At 39.8% G+C, this 27,500-nt stretch overlaps 1 protein-coding gene and 1 long non-coding RNA gene across 2 annotated transcripts in view; both read right to left on the bottom strand.

Annotated features, from left to right (window-relative positions):
* Window positions 1–17,977, bottom strand: part of LOC137967736 (probable acyl-CoA dehydrogenase 6) — an 18,681-nt gene extending 704 nt beyond the window's left edge. Inside the window, exons 1-5 of the mRNA XM_068814290.1 lie at window positions 17,583–17,977; window positions 15,395–15,604; window positions 7,822–8,133; window positions 6,885–7,046; window positions 1–228 (exon numbers count right to left, since the gene is read on the bottom strand). The exon at window positions 1–228 is cut by the window's left edge and continues 704 nt beyond it. Of these exons, the coding sequence (XP_068670391.1) occupies window positions 1–228; window positions 6,885–7,046; window positions 7,822–8,133; window positions 15,395–15,604; window positions 17,583–17,940 (1,270 nt within the window). The 5' untranslated portion in view covers window positions 17,941–17,977. The remainder of the gene's footprint in view (window positions 229–6,884; window positions 7,047–7,821; window positions 8,134–15,394; window positions 15,605–17,582) is intronic.
* Window positions 17,978–21,386: 3,409 nt separating this feature from the next.
* On the bottom strand, window positions 21,387–23,898 carry LOC137967738 (uncharacterized). Its single transcript, XR_011116570.1, has 3 exons — window positions 23,791–23,898; window positions 23,331–23,435; window positions 21,387–21,424 (listed from the first exon to the last, which is right to left on the bottom strand). It is a non-coding gene; the product is annotated as an uncharacterized lncRNA (long non-coding RNA).
* Between the last annotated feature and the right edge of the window lie 3,602 nt (window positions 23,899–27,500).

The following is a 27,500-nucleotide window of genomic DNA, read 5'->3' as shown; positions in this document are numbered from 1 at the left end:
ATGTTCCCATGTATTTACAAATGATCGACAGCATGACCTCATCCGCTCCTCCGCCTATAGACAGCAAGCGACTGTCTCTGTAAGCACGGCTAACTTCCACATCCCAAGTAAAACCCATTCCTCCCCAGAACTGAAGGCATGTATCAGGCACCTCACGCGCCAACCTTCCTGCCTTCAGTTTGAGCATTGATGCAAGATTGTTGACATCTTTTCCTTTTAAGTACAGATCTGATAGAGAGAGAAGCTCGTTAGTCCTACAATAACATGGGTGACAAATTGCTCCTTAATTTTATTTGATTAATTTGAGCCATTTTCAATTTCTGGGTTGTCAACGGCTATAATAAAATTCCAAGGCCGGAGACTAAATTCTCAGGAGCCTACAATTTGAGTCAAATATTCCTGGATAAAATGGGTCCCAAGGTAACAATTCCACATCAGAGTCAATTGACAAAGTTTGAACATCATCAACGCAATAGCAGTCCTGCGAGCAACGTATGGCGGTGAATATTGCAACTAAACAGCTTTCAAAGAAGTTGCTTTATCACCAAAGTGGCCACGGCCTCGACCGTTGATAACAAACTGAGCCATACCGGGGTGGCAGATCGTAGTTTGTCAACCGCAAATTTCTTTATAGACGAGTTCACGCTCTTGATTGCATCATGGGTAATCAGGTCAACATGGCGGGGAATTCAAAGCAAAATATACTGTAAATGACTCTACTTTACAGACTTTCGCCTTCATAAACCAATTAAATAAGTTCGTGTTCACAACTGAGACGAACTTGACTTGGTATCCGTTCTTTTGAATTCCCAAATATTGCCTTTTTTGTCTCCATACATTCTCTGTAATTTTGTGCCTTTGGAAATACAGGAAATGTATGGCAGAAGCTCTTTTTAATAAAATAATTTCTTCAATAGCCATTCTCTCCAAATTTATTCTGGCGCACCTTCTGTTTTGGAAAATAAAAAACCCAAAATTGCATATCATGAATACTTTTCATCGTTTTGAACTTCTTTACAAACCTTTGAACTTCTCTCCATCTTGCCCTGATTACCCATGATGCACTCAAGAGCGTGATCTCGTCTATTTCCCTGGGTCTCTCGACATGACTGCATTGCCTCAAGCTCAAGAAATACAAATAAACGTTGTTCTCGTAGGATATTGTGCGTCGACTATTTTGTGACTGGACTTACTGAACCCAGTGAAATTTAATTGTTAGCATCTGAGAGAAAACAGTCGTGTCGGGAGACCCAGGGGAATAAAAACAATTGCGGATGACAAACTACGGGAAAAAAATTATTTGCATAATTAATCTTAATTCCTTGAAGGCTTGATAAATACAGTTACAGTTATAAAAGCGGCATGAATGCGCAAAAGTTTGTTCACTCCGGCTTTCATTCTCCCATCTTTCAACGCTTTCCGGCTTTGAAGTTTTTCAACACGAAGGAGGCGTGACTGTGATTGGACGATACGACTGAGACAATGCAGTCATGTCGGGAGACCCAGGGGAATAAAGAAATTTGCGGTTTACAAACTACGGCCTGCCACCCCGGAATGGCTCAGTTTGTTATCGACGGTAAAAGCCGTGGCCACTTTGGTGATAAAGCAACTCCTTCGAAAGCTGTTTTGTTGCAATATTCACCGCCTGACGTTGCTCTCAAGACTGCTATTGCGTCGATGATGGGTTGAGATGAAAGTTCAATCTGTCATTTGATTCTGATGTGGAATTGTGACCGTGAGAAGATTTTGGAGTAATTGCAGAATACCCGACCCACCAAATGCCCTACTTAAAAAAGCTGCCACCGCGGTCCGCAGTCCCGTAGTCGCTGAATGAAAACTGTTAAAGTGAACTGCCACCGCGGTCCGCAGTCCCGTAGTCGTTGAATGAAAACTGTTAAAGGGAAAGCACTAAAATGAACTGCCACCGCGGTCCGCAGTCCCGTAGTCGTTAAATGCAAAATGTTAAAGTGAACTGCCACCGCGGTACGCAGTCCCGTAGTCGCTGAATGAAAACTGTTAAAGTGAACTGCCACCGCGGTCCGCAGTCCCGTAGTCGTTGAATGAAAACTGTTAAAGGGAAAGCACTAAAATGAACTGCCACCGCGGTCCGCAGTCCCGTAGTCGTTAAATGCAAAATGTTAAAGTGAACTGCCACCGCGGTCCGCAGTCCCGTAGTCGCTAAATGAAAACTGTTAAAGGACAAGCACTAAAATGAACTGCCACCGCGGTCTGCAATCCCATAGTCGTTGAATGAAAACTGTTAAAGGGAAAGCACTAAAACGAACTGCCACCGCGGTCCGCAGTCCCGTAGTCGATGACAACCTCTCTTCTTTGCTTTTTTGGAAGGGAAGAAGAGAGACCCTGGGACGAGGTTAAGTCGATGAATGAAAACTGGTAAAGGGCAACCAGTAAAACGCACTGCCACCGCAAAATGAAAGCTAACATTTTACGAGAATGCTTAGGCCTAACCACTGAAGCGAGCGCTTAAGCTTAATTTTTCAGTAAAGGAAGGCTTTCTTCTTCAGACGATCGCGCTTAGGCTTAATCAGTAAACGAGTGCTTTCTTCTTCATACGATCTCATGAAAAGTGTAGTTAACCGAACCGCAACGTGAGAGCTAAAATTTGGCGAGAGTGCTTACGCCTAATCACTGAAACGGGTGCTTAGGCTTAGTCAGTAAACGAGTGCTTTCTTCTTCACACGATCTCTTGAAAAGTGTAGTTAAGCGAACCGCAAAATGAAAGCTAACATTTTACGAGAATGCTTAGGCCTAACCACTGAAGCGAGCGCTTAAGCTTAATTTTTCAGTAAAGGAGTGCTTTCTTCTTCAGACGATCGCGCTTAGGCTTAATCAGTAAACGAGTGCGTTCTTCTTCATACGATCTCATGAAAAGTGTAGTTAACCGAACCGCAACGTGAAAGCTAAAATTTGGCGAGAGTGCTTACGCCTAATCACTGAAACGGGCGCTTAGGCTTAATCAGTAAACGAGTGCTTTCTTCTTCACACGATCTCATGAAAAGTGTAGTTAACCGAACCGCAAAATGGAAGCTAAATTTTACGAGAAAGCTTAGGCCTAATCACTGAAGCGAGCGCTTAGGCTTAATCAGTAAACGAGTGCTTTCTTCTTCACACGATCTCATGAAAAGTGCAGTTCACCGAACCGCAAAATGAAAGCTAAAATTTTAGGAGAGTGCTTAGACCTAATCACTGAAACGAGCGCTTAGGCATAATGAGTAAACGAATCCTTTCTTCTTCACACAATCTCGTGAAAAGTGTAGTTAACGGAACAACAAAATGAAATTTAAGAAGTGGAGCGATTGTAGAATGCCCGGTTTAGGAACAGAGTTGTTTATATGAATATCATTTTCTGTCCCATGCCACTGCGGACAAGCAGCATTGTTAAAGGGCCACCGACAACCACAAGTCTTTGCGGGCGTGCAAGCTATCGGCGCCATTTTCTGTAATACAGAAACTAGTATTTCTTGTAAAGTCAAATTCCATCGCCTCACATCGTCGTGTTTTGGATGCCCAGTAGCTTCAAACTTTGTTAATATTTTCCTTAACGTTAAATATTGTATTTTTGGCGTTATTTGAGTGTTGTGTTGGTGTTAAAAGCGAAATGAAAACTGTGAAGAAAGGTCCACCGAGGAAGGAAAAGGCCATGTTATTTGGCTCACTACTTCAACCCTAAGATTATGGAACGAAAGGAGGAAGGCGTTTGGATTAAAAAACAAATCGAACAGCGAATTAGCCGAAGTTCTTCTTCACGGGATGTTTCTGAAGCGAACCGGCCGATTCGATTGCCCGGATAATAACAACAACAAAGGCGCGCAAAGGACACTGGTTGTCGGTGGCCCTTTAAACACGACTGCGGGACCGCGGTGGCACCTTTTTTAAGTAGGACATTTGGTGGGCCGGGTATTCTGCAATCTAGCCAAGATTTTATCCAGGAATATTTAACTCAAATTGTTGGCTCCTGAGAATCCCGCCTTGGGATTTATAACCAGCGACAACCCAGGAATTGAACAATGGCTCAAATCGCGTCGGATCTGGAATATAACCACACAGGAAGGCAGCGTTCCACAATGGCAATAAGGTTAGGCTTTTTAATTGAGATAATTCATATAAGGGCAAGCTCATTATTATTCCCCCACTGGGACATTAAAACAAATATTGACTGATTCAGGTCTCTTTGTTTTAATGTCCCAGTGGGGGAATAATAATGAGCTTGCCCTCCAGCATGGCGGATTTTGTACCATGTGATTGTTTGTTGCAAAAGGCCTATTCCTTATATTTTTGTTCGGCCATGCTCACACTGAGCTTGGGGCGCCTGTGATTTCCGGCGGTCGTTTCTCTTTTTCGGGGGGAGAGAAACGACCACCGGAAATACGTATGCGTTCGCAGGCTATGTTTCAACCTCGTTCCCAGGGTCCTCTTTCGTCCTTCCTCGAGGAAGGAAGAGAGAGGACCCTACCGACGATGGCAGGGTCCTCCGACGACGATGGCTTTGAAATCACGTTTCCTTAGGAATTTGGAATTTTAGATTCCATTGAAGTTCTCCGTGTTCTGAGCAAGAGACTTAGCCGCAACGGGGGCAATTAGCAATGAACTAAATTGTGTTTTTGAATCATCAGTAATAATAAGAAAGAAGGTCTTTGATCAATACTTCTAATGTAAAACTCACAATATAAACACTAATCGCTTCAGTTTAATTTCTTTTTGTGGTTTTGGATAGGTTTAAGTATACAAGTCGTAAGCTGGCTTTTTCTGAAAGTGTTCAAAAAGTGTGCAGGGTCCTCCCACGACGATGGCTTTGAAATCACGTTTCCTTAGGAATTTGGAATTTTAGATTCCATTGAAGTTCTCCGTGTTCTGAGCAAGAGACTTAGCCGCAACGGGGGCAATTAGCAATGAACTAAATTGTGTTTTTGAATCATCAGTAATAATAAGAAAGAAGGTCTTTGATCAATACTTCTAATGTATAAACAATATAAACACTAATCCCTTCAGTTTAATTTCTTTTTGTGGTTTTGGATAGGTTTAAGTATACAAGTCGTAAGCTGGCTTTTTCTGAAAGTGTTCAAAAAGTGTGCATGAAATGAAAGAAAGTACACGCATGGCAAGAAATCTGGACAAAGGCTGGACTCAACATTGAGATCTTAGGTTTAGACAGACCTCGATCGTTCAAAGGCTGGATAAATCTACCCGGCAGTGGATAAGTCACCATTCTGAGTATAAATAGACTTCACGTCGGAGGTTGGCTAAGTTTTTCGTCATCTTTACTTAGGTGTGCTCAGAGTGTGCGCATTCAAACACTGAAATTTTTGCACGGATTGAAACTGTCGGATAGTGACTTACCCACCGGATAAAGTTATCCAATCATTTGAACAACTGGGCAGTGGGGCCAGGGCCCGGTTATTCGAAAGCCGATTAATTTAATCCAAGATTAGTGTAAACTTTTGTTTCATATTTTTAACTTTTTGGTGAAAGTTTCTTTCGTTTACTTTTGTTTTTCAAGATTGACTTCTTCTAATGTAAAGTTTTGCCAAATATCAGCGTTGCACAGCATTTAGGAGAAGAGAGATAAACTCCTTGGTTAATTTTTAATCTGGGGTTAGCGTTAATCGGCTTTTGAACAACCGGGCCCAGGTCTACAAATCATCAACTCTATATAGTCTCCTCAATATTGTACAGTGTCTCACACCCTCCTCACTGAAACAATGAACCAACACAAACTGAATCCTAGTTTTTAGCAAAAACGTAAATGGACTATTATTGCAGGCAAATGCTTTGACTATTTTTAGAAGACCCTTCTCAGTTTCGTGATGCACTGAATATTCACAATTACTAAATGAGGATTTAAAAATGAGGATAGACCCCTTGGATTGTTATATGGTACTAACTACTCAATAATCAAGAGTGAGGTCGTTACAGCAAAATCTCAAACTGAGGCGTTGCCGTATTGACCGAGCGACAGCGAGGTCAATACAGCTGGGCTGAGGTTTGAGATTTTGACGTAACGACCGAACGGTCAAGGTTATTAAGTTGTTTATTATATGGCTAACAGAACGGTTCTAAAGAAGAAAAAACTAATTTTCATAATCCATACTCGGCTCGCGGGCAAAATTTACGGGAGAATAATGCCCTAGCGCTTAGCTGCTCTTCGCCAATCACAGAGTGCGTTATATCGGCCAGATAAACTAGCCATTGTATAATTACTACTAGTACACAGAATCACTTCCTCTAAAAGATTGAGACAGTAGTTAAAGCTGCTGCCCAAAATCCAGCCAATAACATACGGTAAGCTGCAATCTGTCTCACTAATGTTGTAACACAGACAGAAATTTGCCCCCTCCCCCCCTTCAAAGTTGATGTTAAGGGTTCAAGTGCAAATTAATAAACTGGTACTAAGCGCAACATTGAGGGGAGGAGGAGGAAGAGGAGGGGTACGTTATTAATAGCTTGGATGTGATTTACGTGCTGCTCTAGCGTAGTGTTACGACTATTGTGACCTAAGTTGTGGCTTTTATCATTCAACATTGAGGCTTTATTTAAACAAAGAAAGTTCAAGGTGCTGCTCCACAAAATATGTATATCCCAGACCATAACCCCCAAAAATTCATTTTATCTGTTAACACCTACATATTGTAAATGAACCAAATAATTATTTTCGATTTCAAGCCTCGTTTTCATGCGCTAAGTTGAAAATAAAATCTTGCTCTAAAATGAGATTGAATACGATAACTTGCTCAGTGATCAAAGATATAAAACAAGCCAGCATCAAGGAACACCCGCCCCCAATCCCCTCTATCCTACTTCATGGGTATTTACAAAACATCTCCTTTCCTGGGGTGGTTGAGAACATCCATCCACAGGATACCCACCTGTGGTTCTATATATAATTGATCTGAGCAGCTCTATTTCAGTCTGCAATTCAGCCAAACGGAAGTGAACATACTGATTATCCAAGATGGACTTGCCAAAGGCTTTCCTCTGACCACAGTAGGCAGCAGTTTCTCTGATTAGTCTTTCCAATGACAACAGAACTAAACACCATTCAAATGAGTAGAACAAGTTACATGAAGGAACCAATAATACTGCTTTACAATGCGGAGATACAGCATCACGTTTGCGTGAAATAGTAAATGTCAAACAGCAAGTTACTGCTTATCATAAAAGCATCAAAATTCACTTATTCGAACTTGCCCTTCTCTCTTGAGAGGTTACATGTACTTGGTATACATAACAGGAAGGAAATGAGTCAAACAACTAGTTTCTTTGTTTTTTGTTAAAATGTAAATTTCAGCCTAACATTTGGCATAAACATAATGCGAAATCTTCCTAATAAATCAGCATAACATAGACACAAACAAGTTTAATAACACTGAAACTATCACCTTCACTATGTGTTTTTTTGCACAAGCTGCTCCTTGAATAAACTGTAAACTCCACATGGCAAGCTAATCTGCATTATTGTTTTGTTTTCGCGTTTCACACTCCTTGACGTTTCTCTTGAGAATTGTTTGCAATTTGCAAAGGTTGCAAGTTGCTGCTGGCAAGAAGGAAGACTATCATGTTATCTGAAAGCACCAGTTAGTATAGGAAGCCCAATAGGTTTTTTGAGAGAGCAGACTGAAATTCAATGCTTTATCAAATCCAAATACCATGCTTAACAATGCTCTTTCACAACGGTTAACTCGCAGGTCAAATTTTTATCAAAATTAGAACAACATGGACTCTTAGTAAAAGCCCAATAAAACTCTGCACTCATTTATTTCACAGCAACTTTCTGTTAAAACCCAAATGCCTTTTGCCACATACCTGATGCTCCAGCAAATACTCTCTCTTCCACAAACTGAAACATCTGGTAAGCAAAGCCCATGCCTTCTTGACCAATCCTGTATGACTGAGGAACTAGAACATCCTCAAAGAATAACTCTGCAGTATCTGATGAATGCATACCAATCTTATTGATATTTCTTGCTCTCTGCACTCCAGGCAGATTCATAGGAACACAGATTAAAGACTTGTTTTGATGTGCAGGTCCTTCACTAGTGTTTGCTAAGAGGCAAATCCAGTCTGCCTGAAGGCCATTTGTAATCCACAGCTTGCTTCCATTTATAACATAGTCATCTGTTAAAAATAAAGCTAAGTTGTATATGTAGTATTACTGTTTACAAAATAATGTAATTGCCATTGATCGTGATCAATTTGTTCATGGTTTTATCAAGATTAAAACTACATAATGTGGACCCTTAGTCAAAACCCAATAAAACTCTCCAGTCATAATAACAATAACAATTAATTAAAGTGTCAATGGGTTTAGCACTAGAGTACTAACTGGGAACACTAATCAAATTAACTCAATTTTTAAATATTGGTTCTTGCGGAGAGGGAAAAACTGGAGAACACAGAGAAAAACCTCTCAGAGCAGAGTAGAGAACCAAAAAACTCAACCGACTTCTGAGTCTGGGAATCAAACCCGGACCTCATTTATTTTTACTTTTATTTTATTTCTAAATATTTGCTCTTGCTCGCCTTCTCCACTTGCGTCTTCCACGTCTTCTTTGGTTGTCCTCGCTTCCTCTTGCCCTTCACTTCGAACTCCAATGCTTTTCTCAGAACATGCCCATCATCCCTCCTCAACATTGCCCGTACCATCTCACTCCAATTGCCTTTGCCATCTGAACCACTGTTTCCTTCAATCGCAACATCTCCATCAGGTCCTCTGTCCTCTTTTTCTCCATCAGTTTTGCACCACACATTGCTCTCACCATTGCTCTCTCAGTCCTTCTCAAAATTGCTATCTCATTTTCCCTCAGACACCATGTCTCACTCCCATATAACATCGCCACTCTTACACAACTCCGATAAACCATTCCTTTCACCTTCAGCGAGAACCTTTTTGAGTTCAGCAACTGTCCACATTCCCCTGAACTTCACCCAGCAAATTCTTGCTTATATAACGCAGAAAGGGTTCCCATTTCTTCTTGAAAGTAGAGCATAGCTGTAGCCAGTACGAGACAAACGGAGGCACTTGTCTCAGTCATTTTTTCGTGATTTCTTAAAATAAAGCGTGATTCCGGTGTTGTCTTTAAAATGTGCTGATCATAAACACCTAAAATACCTGCGAAGATAATTTAACCACGGACATCTCCTCAGGTAGAATTTTGTTCTGGCTACGGCCCTGTAGAGGCATTGTTTTCTCTTTGATAAATGTGTTAAAGCAAAAAAAAAAAAGTTTAAATTGAGGTATGTTTTCTTAAGCGACAAAGCCAGATATATTAGGCAACAGAAATTGATTTGGAGTTTGTGTTTAGAGCTATCCAGACTCAAACCCAAAGCTGTATTTATATGTAAGTAATTGTGTTTACTCAAAGGAAGTTGGCAAGACCATAACCACTTAAAAAGACTATCCCAATTTTTTTTGTTTTTTCACATCTACAGAATCAATGTATCAAATTTTCTATTTCCTCATGTCAGAAAGTGCACATGTCGTCGTCTCTAAGTCAAACGTTTTTTAATTGGTGAACTGGCGATGTAGTTGAAAGTGATCATTTTACTGCTCTTTGTACATTTTAAAGGTGTTTGATAAGCGACTTTCCAGTTAATACTTAACATTTATTGGATGAGGTTGAGTATGATAGCGATAATCATCAAGGCCTCAGTTTGTGTTATCCGCCTCAGCTTTCGGCTTCGGCAGATAACACAATCCGAATCCAATAATTGTTTTATTATGCATATTCCTGATCATGCATTATTGTCAGTAGGTATGACGTCAATTCTACATATATAAAATCTACTGTCTGTAGGTATGACGTAAGAGGAACAAAGCAAGCAAGAATTAGCTGCGTGCTTATAGCCAATCAAAATCGAGCTGGTGACACCAATGTATAATAATTTCATTTCATGGCAGATTGATATTTCTATGCCACTTTTCTTGACAAGAAATTGGCCTTTCGCATTTTTTGAGACAATTTCCTGATACATACATTTATATGATTTTTTTACTCCTTAGAAATTTTAAAAAGCAATTTTCAAAATTGTGTTGGGTTTTGGAGTTTTGCCTCGTAGATGATTTACTGCTGAGATTATCCCAAAGAAGGTTAAAGGTCGGGTTGGCAAGTTATATTTATTCTGAAAAGCGGTAAGGGAGAGGAAATTGGAGGATTCATCCATGAAATGCTTAATTTGTGTAATACCTTCAAGAAGCCAGTTAAAAAAAAAAAAAAACAGGCTTATTCTGAATTCTTATCAGGGCTTTGCTACAAAGGGGACGACAAAAGGTGTTATTCAGATAATATTGTTTTCTGAAAAAAACCCCTGACCAAATTTGAAGTATTTCTTTTACAAGCGGGTCTCATATTTTTTATAATTGTTAACGTCGTTTTTTCTTAAGATTTCCTTTTCATATCGCTTCGCCTCCATTTTGTTCAAGACTCGCTTCCATTTACCATGGTTTTCAGGGACGATCCAAATATTTTTGGATCCATGTAGCCTTGAGAGATTTATTGAAAAAAGCAATGGCAATCAATTTAAATCCTCCTTCTGGATAGTTATTAATCATTATCTTTCGACGTTTGATTTTGTCTCCTTTATCATTCCATAGAAGCTTACAGAAAATTGAGTTGATTTCTTTGATTGCTGCGTGGAGAGTTTGCAAAGGCGAAAAAAGGTAGACTAACTGAGATGAAACCATGCAGGCTCTTCAACACTGCTATTTTCCGTAGTAGTGTAAGTCTGTGAAATCTCCAGCATCCTAGAATCGAACCAATTTTTTCATTGTAATTTAAAGATATTATTGTACTGGGTTCCGTTGAAAGCCAAACGCCTAGCGCTTTCACTTTTTTCTTTGGCCATTTGAAATCTTTTTCTGGAAGAAGTTTAAGGGCAAAATCTTTTTAGAGCCTATCCATAGAGCTTCTGTCTTTTTAATGTTGAATCTGAGGCTCGCGGAGGTATGTTACCAAACGTTTGTAAAAACGATTCTTCGGTACCGTCAAGGATGAGTGTCGTGTCATCTGCATAATTATTGACTTAACTTGAAATCAGTACCGTTTATTTCTATGCCTTTAATCTTCTGTATTTCCTAAATGGCTTCAGCAAGTACTTCTACAGCTAGAATAAAAAGATATGGCGACAAAGGGCAGCCCTGTCTAACTCCACGGCTAAGTTTAAATAAATTATTTGCCCAACCTTTCCTTAAGATACAGCTTTCAATATTGCAATAAACATTTTAATCCAGTGTAACAGTGAGGGCGCTAAACGCAAAATGCTGAAGGGTTTTATTGATAAAAGACAACTCTAGTGTATCAAAAGCTTTTTCAAAATCAATAAAAAGAAGAAAGCCTGGAATTTTTTTTCTTCCGTATATTTGATGACACTGTTTAGCAAACGAATATTCTCACTGATACACCTGCCTTTAAGAAAGCCTGTTTGTTCATCTGAAATGAGTTTCGGAAAAGGTTTTATTCGGCTTGCGATAGCTTTTGATGCAATCTTGAAGTCGCAATTTAATAGCGTTAATTGTCGCCAATTATCGATCATAGTGAGACCAGCGTCTTTGTGATATTGAAAGTTTTCCTGCCTCAAAAGAGTAATTTAGTGTATTTAGTAGTATTTCAGCCATCATTCCAGAAGACTTTGTAGAATTTGCAGGGGAGGCCATCTGATCCTGGCGTTTTTTCAGAGGCCATGCTTTTGAATGATTCTAGACATTTCTTCTTGCTTAGAGGACCTTCGCAAAGGGATTGTTCCTCTTGCCTTAATCGTCTCTGGTTTTCTAGGGGTGGGAGGAAATGGCTTTCCCGCCGGCTGAGCTTGCGAAAGAGGCGGGAAATGAGGTTCTCACACACTGAAGGGGGGCGGGCGTCCTGCTAGTCGCGTGACTCAGTTTTTCTGTTTGTTGCCATACGAGCAACAACTTTCTTCGTATTCTTGGATTTTTCGTTATTTTCTTCCTCAATATGCCTCCTATCCAAAATCCAGGGCCACTAAGCGACTTATGCCTCACAATCGCAGTCCGGAAAATCCGGCAGGAAAAGTTCGAGAGAGGAGCCCGAGACCGTTCTGGTAGCTCGAGGAGTTCCCGCCACCACTCCCGATCTCCTTTGAGGAAACGCCTCTCAGCCGTTCCCGAATCACCAGAGGCCGAACACACACCAGCCTGGGCTAAGAAGCTCTTGGAGGCACACAATAAAAGCGAAGAGTGGCTTCAACGTCTCGAAAGCGAGCTGAAATCACGCCCACGTAGCGATAAGCCTGGCCGAGCGAAATCTCCTCCGCCCGACTTTAAATACAAGACGAACAAAGTTCAATATGAACTGAACGCCAAAGTTCTCGAGAAACTGGAGGAGGCCGCAGACGCTAGCAAAGAGAAGGAAAGTAACGAGGCGCTTGACGAAGGTAAGAAGCTTTTACTGGAGAGAAATAAACATATTATGCTTGCCGAAAAATATGGCTGGGAGGCAGTGGATTGCTACATCCAGGAACCCCTTGCATGCGACTCCGATGACGAGAAACGCATCAAGCGTGCAGTAAAGGAAAGCAAAGCGCTTAAATTGGAATCAAAAAAGCCTGCTAAACCTCGCTCACAGCTCGCCCTCAGCAGCCGTACAGTTCTCAACAGAATTCCTCAATGTCTAGGCGCGTGGTGACTCCCGCCTCCAGGCCAAAGGTCTAATTGGGGCCGAGTGCCTCCTGTTTTCGGTGTGGGAGTTCAGGCCATTTTGCCCAGAACTGCCGAGCACCCATCCCCGTGTCCTCAGCCGGGAAAACATTTTGATCGTGGGCTGCAGCAAGAAGGTTCCGACGAGCTATATGATCAGAATTTTGTTTATGATGATCCTTCTGTGAATGGCAACGTATTTGATTTGTATAGAAAATTAGGAATTACAGAAGATGAAATCAGAGATGTTTACGATAATGTTGCGGACTCAACCATCGTTGGTAGCCCACCTGTTCCCAGTTGTTGTTCGCTAGTTAACAGTTGTTCACAGGGGCCTGTCCACGTAAAAGGTCGTTTGAAAAACCATCTGGGTTTTTGGCAGAGAATTAAAGCTAACTGGTGGGTTATTTCCGTTATTAGTGACGGTTATGCCCTCCCATTCCTTGAATTACCACCTGGGCATGAAATGAAAAACCACAAGTCTGCTTTCGAAGAGGAAGCTTTTGTCTCAGAGAAAATCATGGAATTGCTTTCTGCAGGTTGTGTTACAGAGACAAACCGGTCGGATGTTCATGTTATCAGTCCCCTTGGGGTAGTTAGGAATGGTAGCAAGAAAAGGCTGATCCTGGATCTCCGATATGTTAATAAGTTCTTGCAAATCCCGAAGTTCAAATATGAGGACATTAGGACAGTGCGCAACAATTTCTCTCTTGGTGATTGGTTTTTCAAGTTTGACTATAAATCATGGTACCACCACGTGGACATCCCACCAAAAGTTTCTTGGTTTCAGCTGGACAATACAAGGGCAAAGGAAGCGTTTTGTTTTTTCAGTTCTCCCATTTGGTCTGGCGTCTGCCCCCTTTGTTTTCACAAAAATCCAAAAAGCCCTTGTTAAGGACTGGCGTGAACAAGGAATCAGAATTTTCACATACTTGGATGATGGGGCGGGGGTAGGAAAGAGCTATGCCACAGCCTCAGTAGCATCAAACATCGTCAAGGGGGACATAGCCGCTAGCGGATTCCTAGCACATCCAGAGGAATGCTTCTGGGAACCTACTCAAGTGCGTGACTTGCTAGGGTTTACCCTCAACCTGAAAGAAGGTAGCATCCACGTTCCCCCCGAACGCATCGCCAGACTGCGTGAACGGATTACCCTTGTTTCCAGCAGTAACCCCACTGGGATATTTTATCAGCAGAGCACTGGTCGCAGCGCATCACTCTTTCCCCCGAGGCAGCTAGGGAAGTTGAGTTTTGGAAGGACAGCTTTCACCACTGCAATGGTCGACCAATTTGGGACGCAGATCCAAAAATAGATGTCACCTCATATTCGGATGCTAGTAACACAGGATGGGGGGGGGGGGGGGGGGTTACGGCGTGAACGTTGCGGGTACCGAAGTGTCAGGCAGCTGGCCAGAGACAGAAAGTAGGGAGAGCTCCACATGGAGGGAACTCAGGGGTGTGAGGCTGGTACTCCTGTCAGTGGCAGAGAAGCTTTCAGGGGAAACGGTACGCCACAAGACTGATAACATCAACGTGGAGAACATCCCCAAGGTGGGAAGCCCATGCCCAAAACTGCATGCCGAGGCTGTCGCCATCAACACTCTCTGTGGACAGCACAGTATTTGTCTTAAACGAGAGTGGATAGACAGGTGGACTATGATGATTACAAGCTTAACCCAGATATTTTTGCAGCCTTGGATATTTTGTGGGGCCCCCACACTGTCGACAGGTTTTCTACCTTCAGGACACACCAAGTTCCTCGTTTCTGCAGTCGCTGGCTTAACTCCTGTGCTGAAGGCATCGATGCATTTACTCTCTCTTGGGGAGGGGAAAACAATTGGATGTTGCCCCCACCATACCTGATACCACGAAAGCTTAAACATAGGGACCATGGCCAGGAGTACGGGACGCCTGTCATCCCACTGTGGACATCTGCTCCCTGGTGGCCACTCATCACCAAAGACGGAAGGCACCCAGAGTCCTTTGTCCTCGACTGGATGGAGATCCCCAAGTCAGGGAATATGTTTATCCCGGCAAAACCAGGTGCCTGCATTTTTAGTGGAAAGCCAAACTACCGCGTACTGGCACTCAAAGTCTCTTTTAACCGTCCTCGCCTCCCAGAGGTTCGCAGAATCCCATTCTGGTGACTTCAGCCCGAAAGGACTCCTCTGGATCCACTACAGCACATGGGATGTAGCTCGCGAGGGTCCCCAGGATACAGACTTCATTGACAGCTCTCTCTACTTCAGTTACTTCATCTTCGTAGTCTGTATACTTTATGCCAAAAAACTGCAGCCTGCAACCAAGGCTTCATAGACTCCATGCATATATAGGATAATACAACTAAACAAAATCTAAAATTTCTTTTGTTGAAGATTTCTGCATACAATTTCTCACTGTTACATAGCATGCTCTCTGAAGGCATTGCAGTGTGTGTTATGGCCCTGGAACAAAACTGTTTTCAGATTAAAAATAATAATAATAAAAATAAAAAATAAAAATAAAATGCTACCAAAAAAAAAAAAAAAAGAAATTTGTTACTCTTCCATCAATATAAAACAAAAAATTTCATTTGAAACTAAGACAATGATTTAAATCTAAACAATATATACAACAAAATGAAAACATGCAAAAAAATCCAGCAATAATGTGCAACTTCACTATGGCACGCATAGGCCACTACACATGCCCCTGAGGTGCCTCTGGTTAGAAGTTCAGGTTACAAACCTCCTTTTTTAACAGCCGTAGTCCGTATGCTTGCAACATCAGAACCAGCTCCAGATTCACTCACTCCAAGACAAGCCACAAAATCACCCGCAATGGTAGGTACAAGAAACTGCTGTTTCAACTCTTCACTTCCAAATCTAATAAGGGCAGGAGTGGCCATATCTGCTTGGACTCCTATTGCCATAGGAACAGCTCCACAAGTGATACTTCCTGATTTTTCAAAAGAAGTTGTAACTTATCTACATGTAGACTTACGCTTAAATTTCCAAGGAAGTAAATATTAAATGAAGAAAATGAATTACAACACATTCTTCATTATTCTTCATTCTTCAGACCAAAAATTATTTAAAAAAAAAAAACACCGAGTATACAGCCTGTACATTCCTTGCTCGCAAAAACATGAAAATTATGATAGCTGGCTCCTCTTGGTTGCCGGCAATGAATGTGTAGTTACTAAAACGAGGAATGACCTAAAATGAGCTACAACAGTATCTAAAATGACCTAAAATGAGCTACAACAGTATCTAAAAGACCTAAAATGATCTAAAATGACCTAAAATGAGCTACAGCAGTATCTAAAATGACTACAATGACCTACTCATTTTAGGTCATTCGAGCTAGTTGAAGCTCATTAATTTTAGGTTATTTCAGATCATTTTAGATACCGTAAAAAAGGTTGCTGTTATTCATTGTGGTGAAGTACAACAATAATAAAGTATTCTCGTGTGTCTCACGATGTGGTCACTTGTGATGTACATCGCAACGTTTTGACTGCATACTGCTAGTCTTCTTCAGGCGATGAGGTTGACTGGTTACGCGTCACCTTTTAAGCAGGATTCTCCACTTTCAGCAGCTGTAATTGGTGCATTTCGATCCACACTGTTTCGGTGTGTTGTTCCTTTGGTGGTCCACTGTTGTACAGTCGGGGGCATCCATGCTTCTGGAATTTCTATTCCACTATCCCTGTTGATGTTGCTAGGATGAAGTCTTATGTGAATCGCCTCTTTCCTTGACACCGCAGTTGTAGCTCATTGTAGGTCATTTTAGATCATTTTAGGTCATTCCTCATTTTAGTAAGTACAGCAATGAATGACCCACACACGGAAATCCCCTTAGACACAGCAAATTGCCCCCAACAGCACATCATACCCCAATAGCTGAGGAAGGAATAATGGGCTATTTCCCAAATTTGTGCTCAGTAACCATAGCTACGAATAAAGGAAAGAGTAGGGGGTGGAGTTAACTAACCTTTCTTGATTATTTTATAATTAACTTTCTCCTAAAAATGAATAAATTTTCTTTAAGGAAGATATCATTGCTTTTGTTATTCAAATATGCTAACCAGAGGAACAAAAGACCCTTGACAGCCATGGACAATGGTGAGTTTGAATTTGTTTACCATTTTAATAATCATTTCAATCTTAAATGGCAAACGAATTCAAACTCACCTTCAGCCATTTTGCAGCCCAAAACCTGATGTAGATCTGTGCACGTGCATGGATTTACCGCTGGACAAAAAGACTGTGGAAAATCAGGATTGGGCCACCGGGCCGCTGGGCCGTAGCGGGCAGCAGGCCTGCTTTTAGAAAAACCCTTCCAACTCAAACTAGTTCATATAAGAAGTCAGCATGATTGCCCTTACGCTAGCAAAAGCAGTACTTAAGGGCTTTTATTATATGGAGGAGAGTGTTTTACTGGGAACTAAACCACTCGTAGATTCCATACGCCACTACATCCGGGACCCGAGTGGCGTATTTTCCATATGTCACCTTTGTGAGTGTCGTATCGTTCAATGACGTCACGATTGACGCCTTTTTTTCCCGCCTTTTTTATAAAGCCCAGCCGTATTTGTAAAACTTGACTACTTTGAAACACAATGAAATCGGAATTTATCGATATTTAGTCTCCATATAATAAAAAGAACAATACACGTTGGCTTGAAGATATAAATTTTATGTTCTTGTGGCAAGAACAATATCTCACTCGTTCGCTTCGCTCACTCGTGAGATATTGTTCTTGCCACTCGAATAAAATTCATATCTTCTCGCCACCGTGTAATATCCTCTATAAATCTAACAAGGTTTATTCCAGCCGCACTACTAAGTACATGTACTATACACTGTCCAGGTTACTCAATGGGTTACTTCATGTACTAAGCACGGTTCTAACTTCGATTGTTTTTTCTCACCCAATTCCTCTGCCATAGCAACGCTGAAGGAATAGTCCAGCCCTAGACCACCATACTTAGTTGGCTTATTGACTCCAAAGAATCCTGCAGATCCTAGCTTCTTAAACAATTCGTGAGCAGGAAATATTTTCGCGTTTTCCCATTCGTCAACAAATGGGTTGATTTCTTTCTCGATAAATTTGTTTAGCGTTGCTCTTAGTTCTGTATGCTCCTGGGAGTAAATAGATTCATGCGCAGATTCGTAAGGCTCAAAACGTAAGTTTGATGCTGTTTTGCTTTGCGTTCCCGTGCAAATCAACCTCGAAACCAGATAAAATGTTGAACGTCTACCGAGTAAACTTCTGAAAACAGCCGCCATGTTGTTTTCCCCCGAGCCTCATTTTGATGCTATCCTCAGGCTTTGAATGCGATCGTGGGGTATAGCTTTGTTGCCGATGTGGAAACTTCCTTACTAATGGAAACAATTTGCATCACAACAGGATTTGCATGGAAACCTGACCCTCGCACGCATACAAAATGTGTTCAACTTCTTATAAGAAAGGCGGAGGATATCTACAAGGATGACTTTGCAGTGGATCATGATCGCGAAGTTCATGACCTTGCGGTTGAAAACGATAAATTTTCAGTCTACAACCTGGAGCAATGGAATACAGATGGGGGAAGCTTCTGTGTTTGCCCATCTCTTCAACCTGGTGTTTATCAGTTTGTATTTCGAGTGGACAATGGCGACGAGAGAGAATTAAAAATATCTGATTTTTATGATCGCACGTTCTTGGGTAATGGTCGAGCAGTGAACTATATCGAACTTACTGGGTATTCAGAAGTCGGTTGGCCAACCACCGGCCGTAAAAGCAGCAATGATAGGAAATTAACACGATGTAAGTATGCTCATCTTAAGTGATACAATTATATTTTCAGTAATATAGGGGAGATATCTGTTTACAAACATTGCTTTTGTTATTCAAATTTGTTTCGGCAGCCAATTGGCCTCTGGTTGGCAAGTTAATGACAATGGGTGTCGTGACGTCAACGATATCTTCCCTCTCCATAGTTACTGCACATAGCCCAGGTCTATCACGTAGCCCTAATATGTAGATTTAGCCAAGCCTACATGTAAAAGCGGATCTCCTGGGTTATTTATTCTTACTGGCTGTAGGATTAGTGAAAGTAAAAGACTTTGTAATTGTCCATGTATTGGTGTTTCCGGTTATTGCTTAATTAAGTAATTTTCTTCGCTGCCTAACCAGTGAATTCCACAGTAAACTCCAGGCGAAAAACCGACATCGCGTGAATCATGAAGCGATGTCAGAGTATGATATTGGTTTTTCCAGTGAAATTTACTGTCGAATTCACCAGTTAGGCAATGAATTTTTCTTGAATGAGTTTTTAAAGAAAACAAGCAAAGTCTTGTCAAGCAAATGGAAAATGAAAAAGTCATTTCAGAGTTAACTGTCCAAAGCCAGCGAATAGGAATCACACTAAAATTAGAAACAGAGATGACGTACTAGGTCGTGATGTGACAGATCGTCTTTAGTGGTTCAAGGTCAAACAAAGATGATGATACATGTACTTTATTTCTGAGAACAAGAGCATTTACATTTTGATGTACTTCATTGAAACACGCCAGCTTGGCATGGGACCAGAATTGGCAAGAAAGGACAAACTTCAAACAAGATCTCCAACAAATTACCTGTACCTTCTCTAAACAAACTTCTGAAAACACAAGCTATTGATAAAATTATTTCTCCTTACTTTTACGAGAACTCATTGAGGTTACATGTTTATAATAATTATAAGGGCAAAATGTTCTTGTCACTGTCGAGGCACATCGAAAAACCGTTAGGCAAGCGGAGTAAAAAAAAAACTCTTGTTCACTCGCATTATTTTTAAAGCCAAACAATTATGTCCAAAAAGAGTACAGATGATTGTTATTTAATTTCAGTTGAGAATAAAAATTAGGGTTTCATTCCTGAACAAAGGAAAAAATGATTAAACGACTTTTTAAAATATGCATCCACTTGAAATAAGTCGTGTGTAAAAATAACAAATGGTTTAGTGTCCAAGAAAAGAATTTGTGGAGTAACTTCATCCACCAAGTTTGAGCTATTACTGGTATACTCTTTTGTTGTTATCATTCTCTTTCTCTCTTCTTTCATTTCTACTCTTCAGTCATAGGCAGTCCAGGCATCATGCAACCTTATCAGATTCAAAACGCAAAATGTTAAGTTAAGACCCTTTCTTTCATATTTAGAATTTGATGACGTCACTGTGAAAACTTTGTACATTGTTTTCTTCCTTCTCTCATGTGGGGTCCAGAAGGAGGTGCAGTTGGGAGTCCGATTTTGTACTGTCCCTGCTCGAGATAATCACCCTTCAATTCCACACACAAAGCGTCGTTAGATTACCACAAGAATAATGGAACATCTCCCTTCCCCTTTCTTTCATAATTTCTACCATTTAATATGTATTACTAAACTAGTTTTTAATGTACTAGTGGAGCTCCACGTGCACGTGGAGCACCATGGGTAAGAAAATGTGGTAACCCATCTGTGAGAGAAATTTGGTTTTGGTCACTGTACAACTCTACAGCCGTACGTACATGTACATGTATGTCCACCCCTCTATGAAGAGGGGTGTCTATGTAGGCCAATGTGACCGGTATCACGTAACCATATCACAGGCTCAAGTTCAGAGCTCATCGAGGCAGCCATACTCCAGCTATTTTTGCCACGTACATCTTTGATGTTTGCTGTGACTAGAATGGATACTCCATAATGAGATGAGACACTAGAAAGTACCAAATGATCTTACTAAACTTTCAATATGGTGTCACCAGGGCCAGATTGTTTGAAAGCCAATTAACTTAATCCGGGAATAGCATAAACTTTTGTTTCAAGTTTTCAACTTTTTGGCGAAAGTTTCTTTTGCCTATTTTTGTTTTTCAAGATTGACTTCTTCTAGGGTAAAATTTTGCCGAATATCAGCACTGAACATTATTTGGGAGTAGAGAAAAAACACCTTGGTTAATTTTTAATCTGGGATTAGTGTTAATTGCCTTTTGAGTAACTGGGCCCAGAACCATCTTTGTAAGCAAACCATTTTGAGTCAGCACTTAACCCTCAGGGGCAGGTTGCTTGAAGCCTGGTTAGTGCTAACCATTGGTTAAGAGGTATCAAAACCTATAGGTTTCTATGGTATTTAATTAACTGAGGCCTGATTGTTAGGTATTGCCACGTAACGTCACCTGTGCATATGTCACGAAGAGTCTCGCCTTATTTTGGAGTATCCATTTCAGTCATAAACCTTTGATATTGAACATCCATAATATTGTCAACTGACACAAGTTATTCACTGACCAGTATCACATGACCATATTGCAGGCTCAAGTTTACAGTTCATTGAGGTCAGCTTTTTTTAAAGTTGACCACTGACCAGCTACTGGGTTTCAATTAGATTGCAGGCTCAAGCCAGGGTAACTTATTTTAAGAAGAAATATCTCTGGAGCTCTGCTTTTAGGCTTGGCTAAATCTATATATTATTGGAGTGAATGTAATTTGGTATGAGTGATGAAATAAGCCACATGAATTACCGTGTACATTACTTAATTGTCCCTTGATAATATTACATAGCACGGTGAATAGTTGAGTCTGGATTGCTGGAAGCAGTGTTAAAACCATTTTCTTTTCTAAATTAACAGAATCCTGAAAACAAGGCTGATGTAATATTGCATGCATAACTTTCATATTTTTCTTAGGAGCATGGGAACAGATTGATATTGTTGATGATGTCAATTTTATTAGAATACCTTCAGTGTCACAAGTCTGCATTCTGTGGTCTGCAGTCTGCAAATGTCACACACCAAAGATTAATTAATTAACTTAACAAACAATTAAAGTGAAAGAAGGGGTAAAATAAGTCTGACATCTAAATAGGGAAGGGTTATGTTTTTTACAAATGTTGGTCGTGTAGCACTTATATTTCAACAGACTTACCGGTAAATATTAGAGGGTAACGTGAAGTGCTAGTTTTCTACCCATATGAACCATGAGAGCATTAACCCGACTAATGGAAATGGGCCCACACAAGGACAGAGAAAAACTCTGACCAGGGTTTCCTTGTGTGGGCCCATTCCCATTTGTAGGGGTAATGCTCACATGGTTCATATGGGTAGAAAGCTAGCACTTCAGATTACCCTCTAATAGTTAAGTCTGACATCTAGATAGACTGAGTTGGGGTCATCCAAGTGGATGATCCCACTAAAATAAACTATGTAACATTAACATCAGGGATGAATTTTATCCTTAGATGAAAAGACATTTTTTCCATATAATTTCCTTGATAGAGAGTATTACAACTCTTAAGCATAAAGTTCTTGAGAGAATCACAAAAGAGAGAGAGAGAATTTAATATAGTTAAAGTTATAGTTAAAGTGGTGGGGAAAAAGACTTCCTGAGGCAAGAACAAGCCAGCTTTATGGAACATAAACCATATTGGGAAGTATTGATTGCACTTACATAGAGATTACCATTGGAAGACTGGCATTTGGAATAATGGTGAACAGAAGAAGTGAGTTGGAAATATTCAAACTAGGTGCTTGAGGTGCTAGTTTGTGTGACCATTGATTAAACAAAATAGAGTACCTGTTACAGTTACTGTAGTTTAATGATATCATCAAGATTAAGTAAATTGAGAGATTTGAAGAGAGGTGCAGAATGAGATCTAGGTTCAGAGAAGGACATAATTCTAGTAATTATTGCATTCTTTTGGATAACATGTAATGGTGTTAGAAATGAGGGAACTTTAAACCCCAAACATGGACACCATAAAGAAGGAACAGGTAAAGGAGAGAATAGTAAAGCATGAGTAAAATGTCACATTTACATGTCACAAAATAGCATACCCATAGTCTGTGTAAGGACAAAGTTCATTGATGTGGTTTTTCTATGTTAAGTTTACTCAAAATTGAATATTACACCTTTAAGTATTAGCCAAGTTAACTTGTTTAGTACATTCATCATCAACATCAACGGTATTATTATTAAATAATACTGAAAAAGACTGACTAAGCTTTTGTTTATTGCAATGGAAAAGAATAAAGAGATAAATAAATGAGATACTAAGTGCTAAGTGGTTACAATTCATCTATTCGGCAACAGACTGAAGCTCGTAATTGAGAATTTCGTCAATATTTTGCTGAGATTAGAGAGGATAGAGGTTGGTCTGTAATAAATTGTATTTGTCAAATAACACAGAATTGCTATTAGAAAATTCCTGGCCAAATACCTATGAAAAGTCTGCTTTGATAGGAAATCAATATGATTCAGTCTTCAGATACGCTTTCTCCTTAAGGAGAATACAACAAACTTAGTTGTGTTCTCATGGTGACGTCTTTGTTTGATTGTTTGTTATGCTGTGATTGATGACGGGAGAATCTATTAGAAGTATAAACAAACCATTTACAGCTGTAAAGTCTGGTCATGCAGGAAAGCAGTTAATTAATTTTGTTTTCCCTTGAGACCTAGTGTTTCCATGGAAAAAACATTTTGACTCAAGGGTAAACAAAACCAAGTGTTCCTGCAGGACCTTTTATTAAGTGTACATGTTTAACATTGTTCTTGAAGTTTATTTTGAATGTGCATGTTACGGAAACACAGGATAGTGATATCTGAATATCAACAATTACGGCCAATGCAGATATTACCTCATGCTGTGAATCTCCCAGGAAACAGTTAGTGTCATTAAACTTACTCTCCTTGAGTTCTGGACAGATTCCCTTGGCCAAGGCCTGAGGACGTTCTGGAACCAGTGTGTCATGTGCTGCACTAAGCAGGGTTCGTATGGGTCATGGAAAACCTGAAAAGTCATGGAATTTTATGGTCGGTTTTGGAAAGTCCTTGAAAATTGTAAATATCATGTAAATGTCAAGCAAGGATAAAAATTAATGGAATAAAGACGAGTTTTTATCAAACAATTGGAAGTTTCTCTGAGTTGGGCGTAAAGAGGTTGTTAATTTTCTTCAAATTTGATCTGAGTAATATCCTAAAATAAGGATAGTTTTGAAAATTAATTTTTCTCATGTGACAGCTAAACTTAAGGTCAAGAAAGCTAGAGAAGGTCATGGAAAAAGTCATGGAATTTGAAGTCCTTAAAAGAGTATGAACCCTGCCAATTGCTTGGTGCATCTATAGTAACTGGTACATGTACGTACCTGGGGTGGTACCATATTAATGCACCAAGCAACACCAACTTGGAAGGGATGAAAAGGTGATATAAATCAATGATTTAAGTAAAGGTTGTCAGGGGAGTCTTGCCTACCTGTAGACAACGCAAAAGAAATGAAATTAAACTGGTAGTAAATATTTATGTCCTAACCTTTGCTTAATTGTTTATATCTGACAGCTCAAGGGGATCCATCAGTTGTTGTCTCCACAAGCTACAAGGAAAGCTATAGTTTTGTTGACTCAAATTCTCAGCACACCTCTAAACATACACGGAAATTGTGCACTTTGCTGTAGGACAAAAAACATCAGGAAAAGCCGCCTTCCATGGTGGAATTATATAAGGTTATTCAGATGAACAACGGCTGAAGAAAAACGTCATGGCAGTTTGTTGTGACAGACGATGTTGCATTTTTGAAAACTGGAATAGAACTACATTATTATAACTATGTAACAAACATTTTCCCTCTGACTAGAATTGTGGTTAGAATTTCGAAGCTTGTGGGAAGCCTTTTTTGTTTTATTTCTTGTTTTTTTTATTTCCTGGTAATTTGTTTTACTGCATAGTTTTAGCAAGGTACTATTATTTTATGCAATCTAGGAAACACAATATCCATAAATTTGTCAATGATATTATTAAACATTTTACCGGTCAGTGTTCTAAATGAAGACTGCTGAAACAGCCCAAACCATTTCATTATTTACTGGTGCTAACCTTAGCATTTTCAAGGGTTTGGGTATTTTCTTCAGTAACTCAACTTGCATAGATCTGCATTTTCCCCTGGTCTTTAATTTACACCGACTGAATATTATTTTAACTATAAAATATTAAATTATTGGCAAATACGTGTTTCCAAGGCGAATTCCAGATTCTGCTTATGTTGTAGGATCTTTTTTATTTGAGTGTGGTTATGAAATGCAACACTTTTTTTTACCTTACAATATAAATGTTATTTGCAACATATTTTTTAACCTTACAATATAAATGTTATTTTCCATACAATCCTATCAATAAAAATTTAAAAAGTATAATATATCTGGAGTTTTCCAGACCAATTGGTAGGTGTTTCTTGCCTTATATAAAATTATTACCATATAAATAACAATAACACAAATTTTAACCCAGAGATTTAATAGATTTGACTCTAATGCTAGACGATTTTACTACAGTTAATGGGGGATGGTTCAGAAGTTGTTTTGCATAACCCAAATATTTTTGACGTAGAGTTGGGACTTTATAGCGGAGCTCCGCGCGCGCCGAAGGCGCGCGCGCGCGGAGCACCATACTTAAGAAAATATGGTAACCCATCGATGTGAGAAAATTTGGTTTTATAGCCATGACGTCATCAACGTCCGTACGTACAACGTACGACGTACGTCCGTACGTCCGTCCGCCCCTTCATGTATGCCAATGTGACCAGTACACATAACCATATCACGGGCTTTTAGTTTAGAGCTCATCCAGGAGGCAATACTCCATTTGACACTAACTACCTTGCATACGGAACCTGCGCCCGCAGTGCGCGCGGCAGTCAAAACCGTGCTATCCTGAAAGCTATCCTGTCAATCATTTGCCCCTTCACCGGAAACAGTGCATTTCGGTTGTTCGTAAATGACATTGTTGTTGATCTACGCAAGGACGCGGTCAAAGTCTTTATTCGCGAAGTTAACTCAAATAAATATCGATACGGTTTTGCCGTCTTCTTGCACTTGATTCGAAATTACCAGCCTGAATTCATCTTAGAATAGTTAGAAAAAGCACAAATAAAAGCCAAAGCACAACAGGTCACGTACGAATTCTGCTCGCCGACAACCCAAGTTTGTTGACAAAAAAATTGCCACAAAATGTTTTAAATGGTTTTCTGGCCCTTTATTACTAATGGCGCTCACGTTTATTTTAAATGGAGTATCGGGAAAGAAAAATTGTCAAGCTGATATTTTTTTCGCGTGAACATACATTTTCAAGTAGCGAAAATTTGTATAAGCACTATAAAACGTTTACTAACCATTGCCCGAAGGAACACCTTTTAGAAGCTGCAAGGAAGCCGCTGATGAATTTTGCACAAAAACCTCGGCCCCTAACACCGGAAAGCCAGACTTGGAAAGTTTTTCAGTGGAAGGCTCGCTAAGGCAGAGTTTCTAGAGCTTGCCCTCCCGCAGGTCGCCAGAAAGGTGCAAACAACCTGGTTCATGTCTGAAAAGAGCAAGATCTAGAAGGGGCAGTCAAAATTGTGTTTCTTTTATTGTGCGAAAATTTATTTTTCCCTCAATCCCAAATAAGAACTTGCTGTGTCTTGCAATTCAACAGTGAATTGCTATTAGGCCAATAAGAGAATCAACATCAAGTTCAACAAAGAGGCACTCCCAGGGGTTTGGGGAAGAAAAGAACATGGCTAATTTAAACTGGGGAACAGAGTAACATACATACATACATACATACATACATACATACATACATAATCTTTATTTAACGTGGATAGAAACACTTAGCTGAAGCTATTTTACAGGTTTTCCACAAAATAATATTAAAGAAAAAAAGAAATATATACATAAAAATGAATAAAATATCTAGTATCTAAAATTTCAAAATTTAGGTAACTAAAATTTAATGTTCCTCGCTGGTTTTTTTTAACAATATCAAAATATTTTAGGGAACAAGGGAAGAAAACCAATTTAAATTTTAGGGATCAAAAAGCTGGGAACAAGTTTGAAAGTAATTTGGGGAACAAGGAAACACAAGCAAATATGTAAAGGGAACAAGGACTCCCCTCCCCAGGAGGGCCTCATCAAATGTTCTGCGTCTATCCAACAGCTCAAACAAGCTATTCCAACAATTTTTGAATGACCAACAAGAAAAGAACACTCTCTTAGAGAAATAGATTATTTACAATAACACTTAAGCATGCGAAACAATGGTCAGATGCTTACGAGCACCCTCATGCCCATGTTTGTAAAAAAGCACCATGAAGTATTCCTTGTGGCTGGCTGGTTTAGGCATTGTTTCATCTTTCAACATTGGGCAAAACCAAATCAACTCCATTCTCAGAGGGCACTGGGGAAAGAAGCTAGAAGAAAAAACTGGCCTTGATCCAATTCTCCGAAGGTAATCTTTACAGAATAAGATCATAGAAGGAACACTTTTGAGTGCCAACCTTAAGCCTTTTAAAACAAGCGCAAACAATATTAATAGTCTTTAAATTCACAAAATGTCAAACAGCATATTTTAGTCTCATAATCAATTAGATTTGGCTGCAATGTTCCTTAAAACTATGCAGAACTATTTACCATAAAATGTGGAACATTTCCTTCCTATCTAAATATGCCGCAAAAGGGCTCCAAAAAGCAAACAGTTAAGTTTTTAGATTAAGATACACAATACCTAAAAAATAAATTACTTGATGTGATCAAGACATTGAATGACCAAGCAATAAACAAATGGCAGCAATCCATGTTAGGTTCACAAAGTGGGAAAAAAATATTCCTCAACTGATGTTTCAATATGCATTTAAATAAATTTTCTATCAACAATTCAAGGGACTGACTCTTCACTGGTATTGATTTACATTTCCATGATAAGTTTGAAAGTGAATCTGGCAACCACAGTGCCCTATGAAATGGGGCAAACTCTTTAAACTAACATTGTACAAGGGACACCATTATTGATGCCCTGCGAAGAACAAAGATTAAATTGAAAGAAGAG

Source organism: Montipora foliosa, chromosome 8, assembly GCF_036669935.1.
Source record: "Montipora foliosa isolate CH-2021 chromosome 8, ASM3666993v2, whole genome shotgun sequence".
In the NCBI taxonomy this organism is placed as follows: Eukaryota; Metazoa; Cnidaria; class Anthozoa; order Scleractinia; family Acroporidae; genus Montipora; species Montipora foliosa.
The sequence above is the reverse complement of the archived record's forward strand: the minus strand, read 5'-3'. Positions and strand labels throughout refer to the sequence as shown.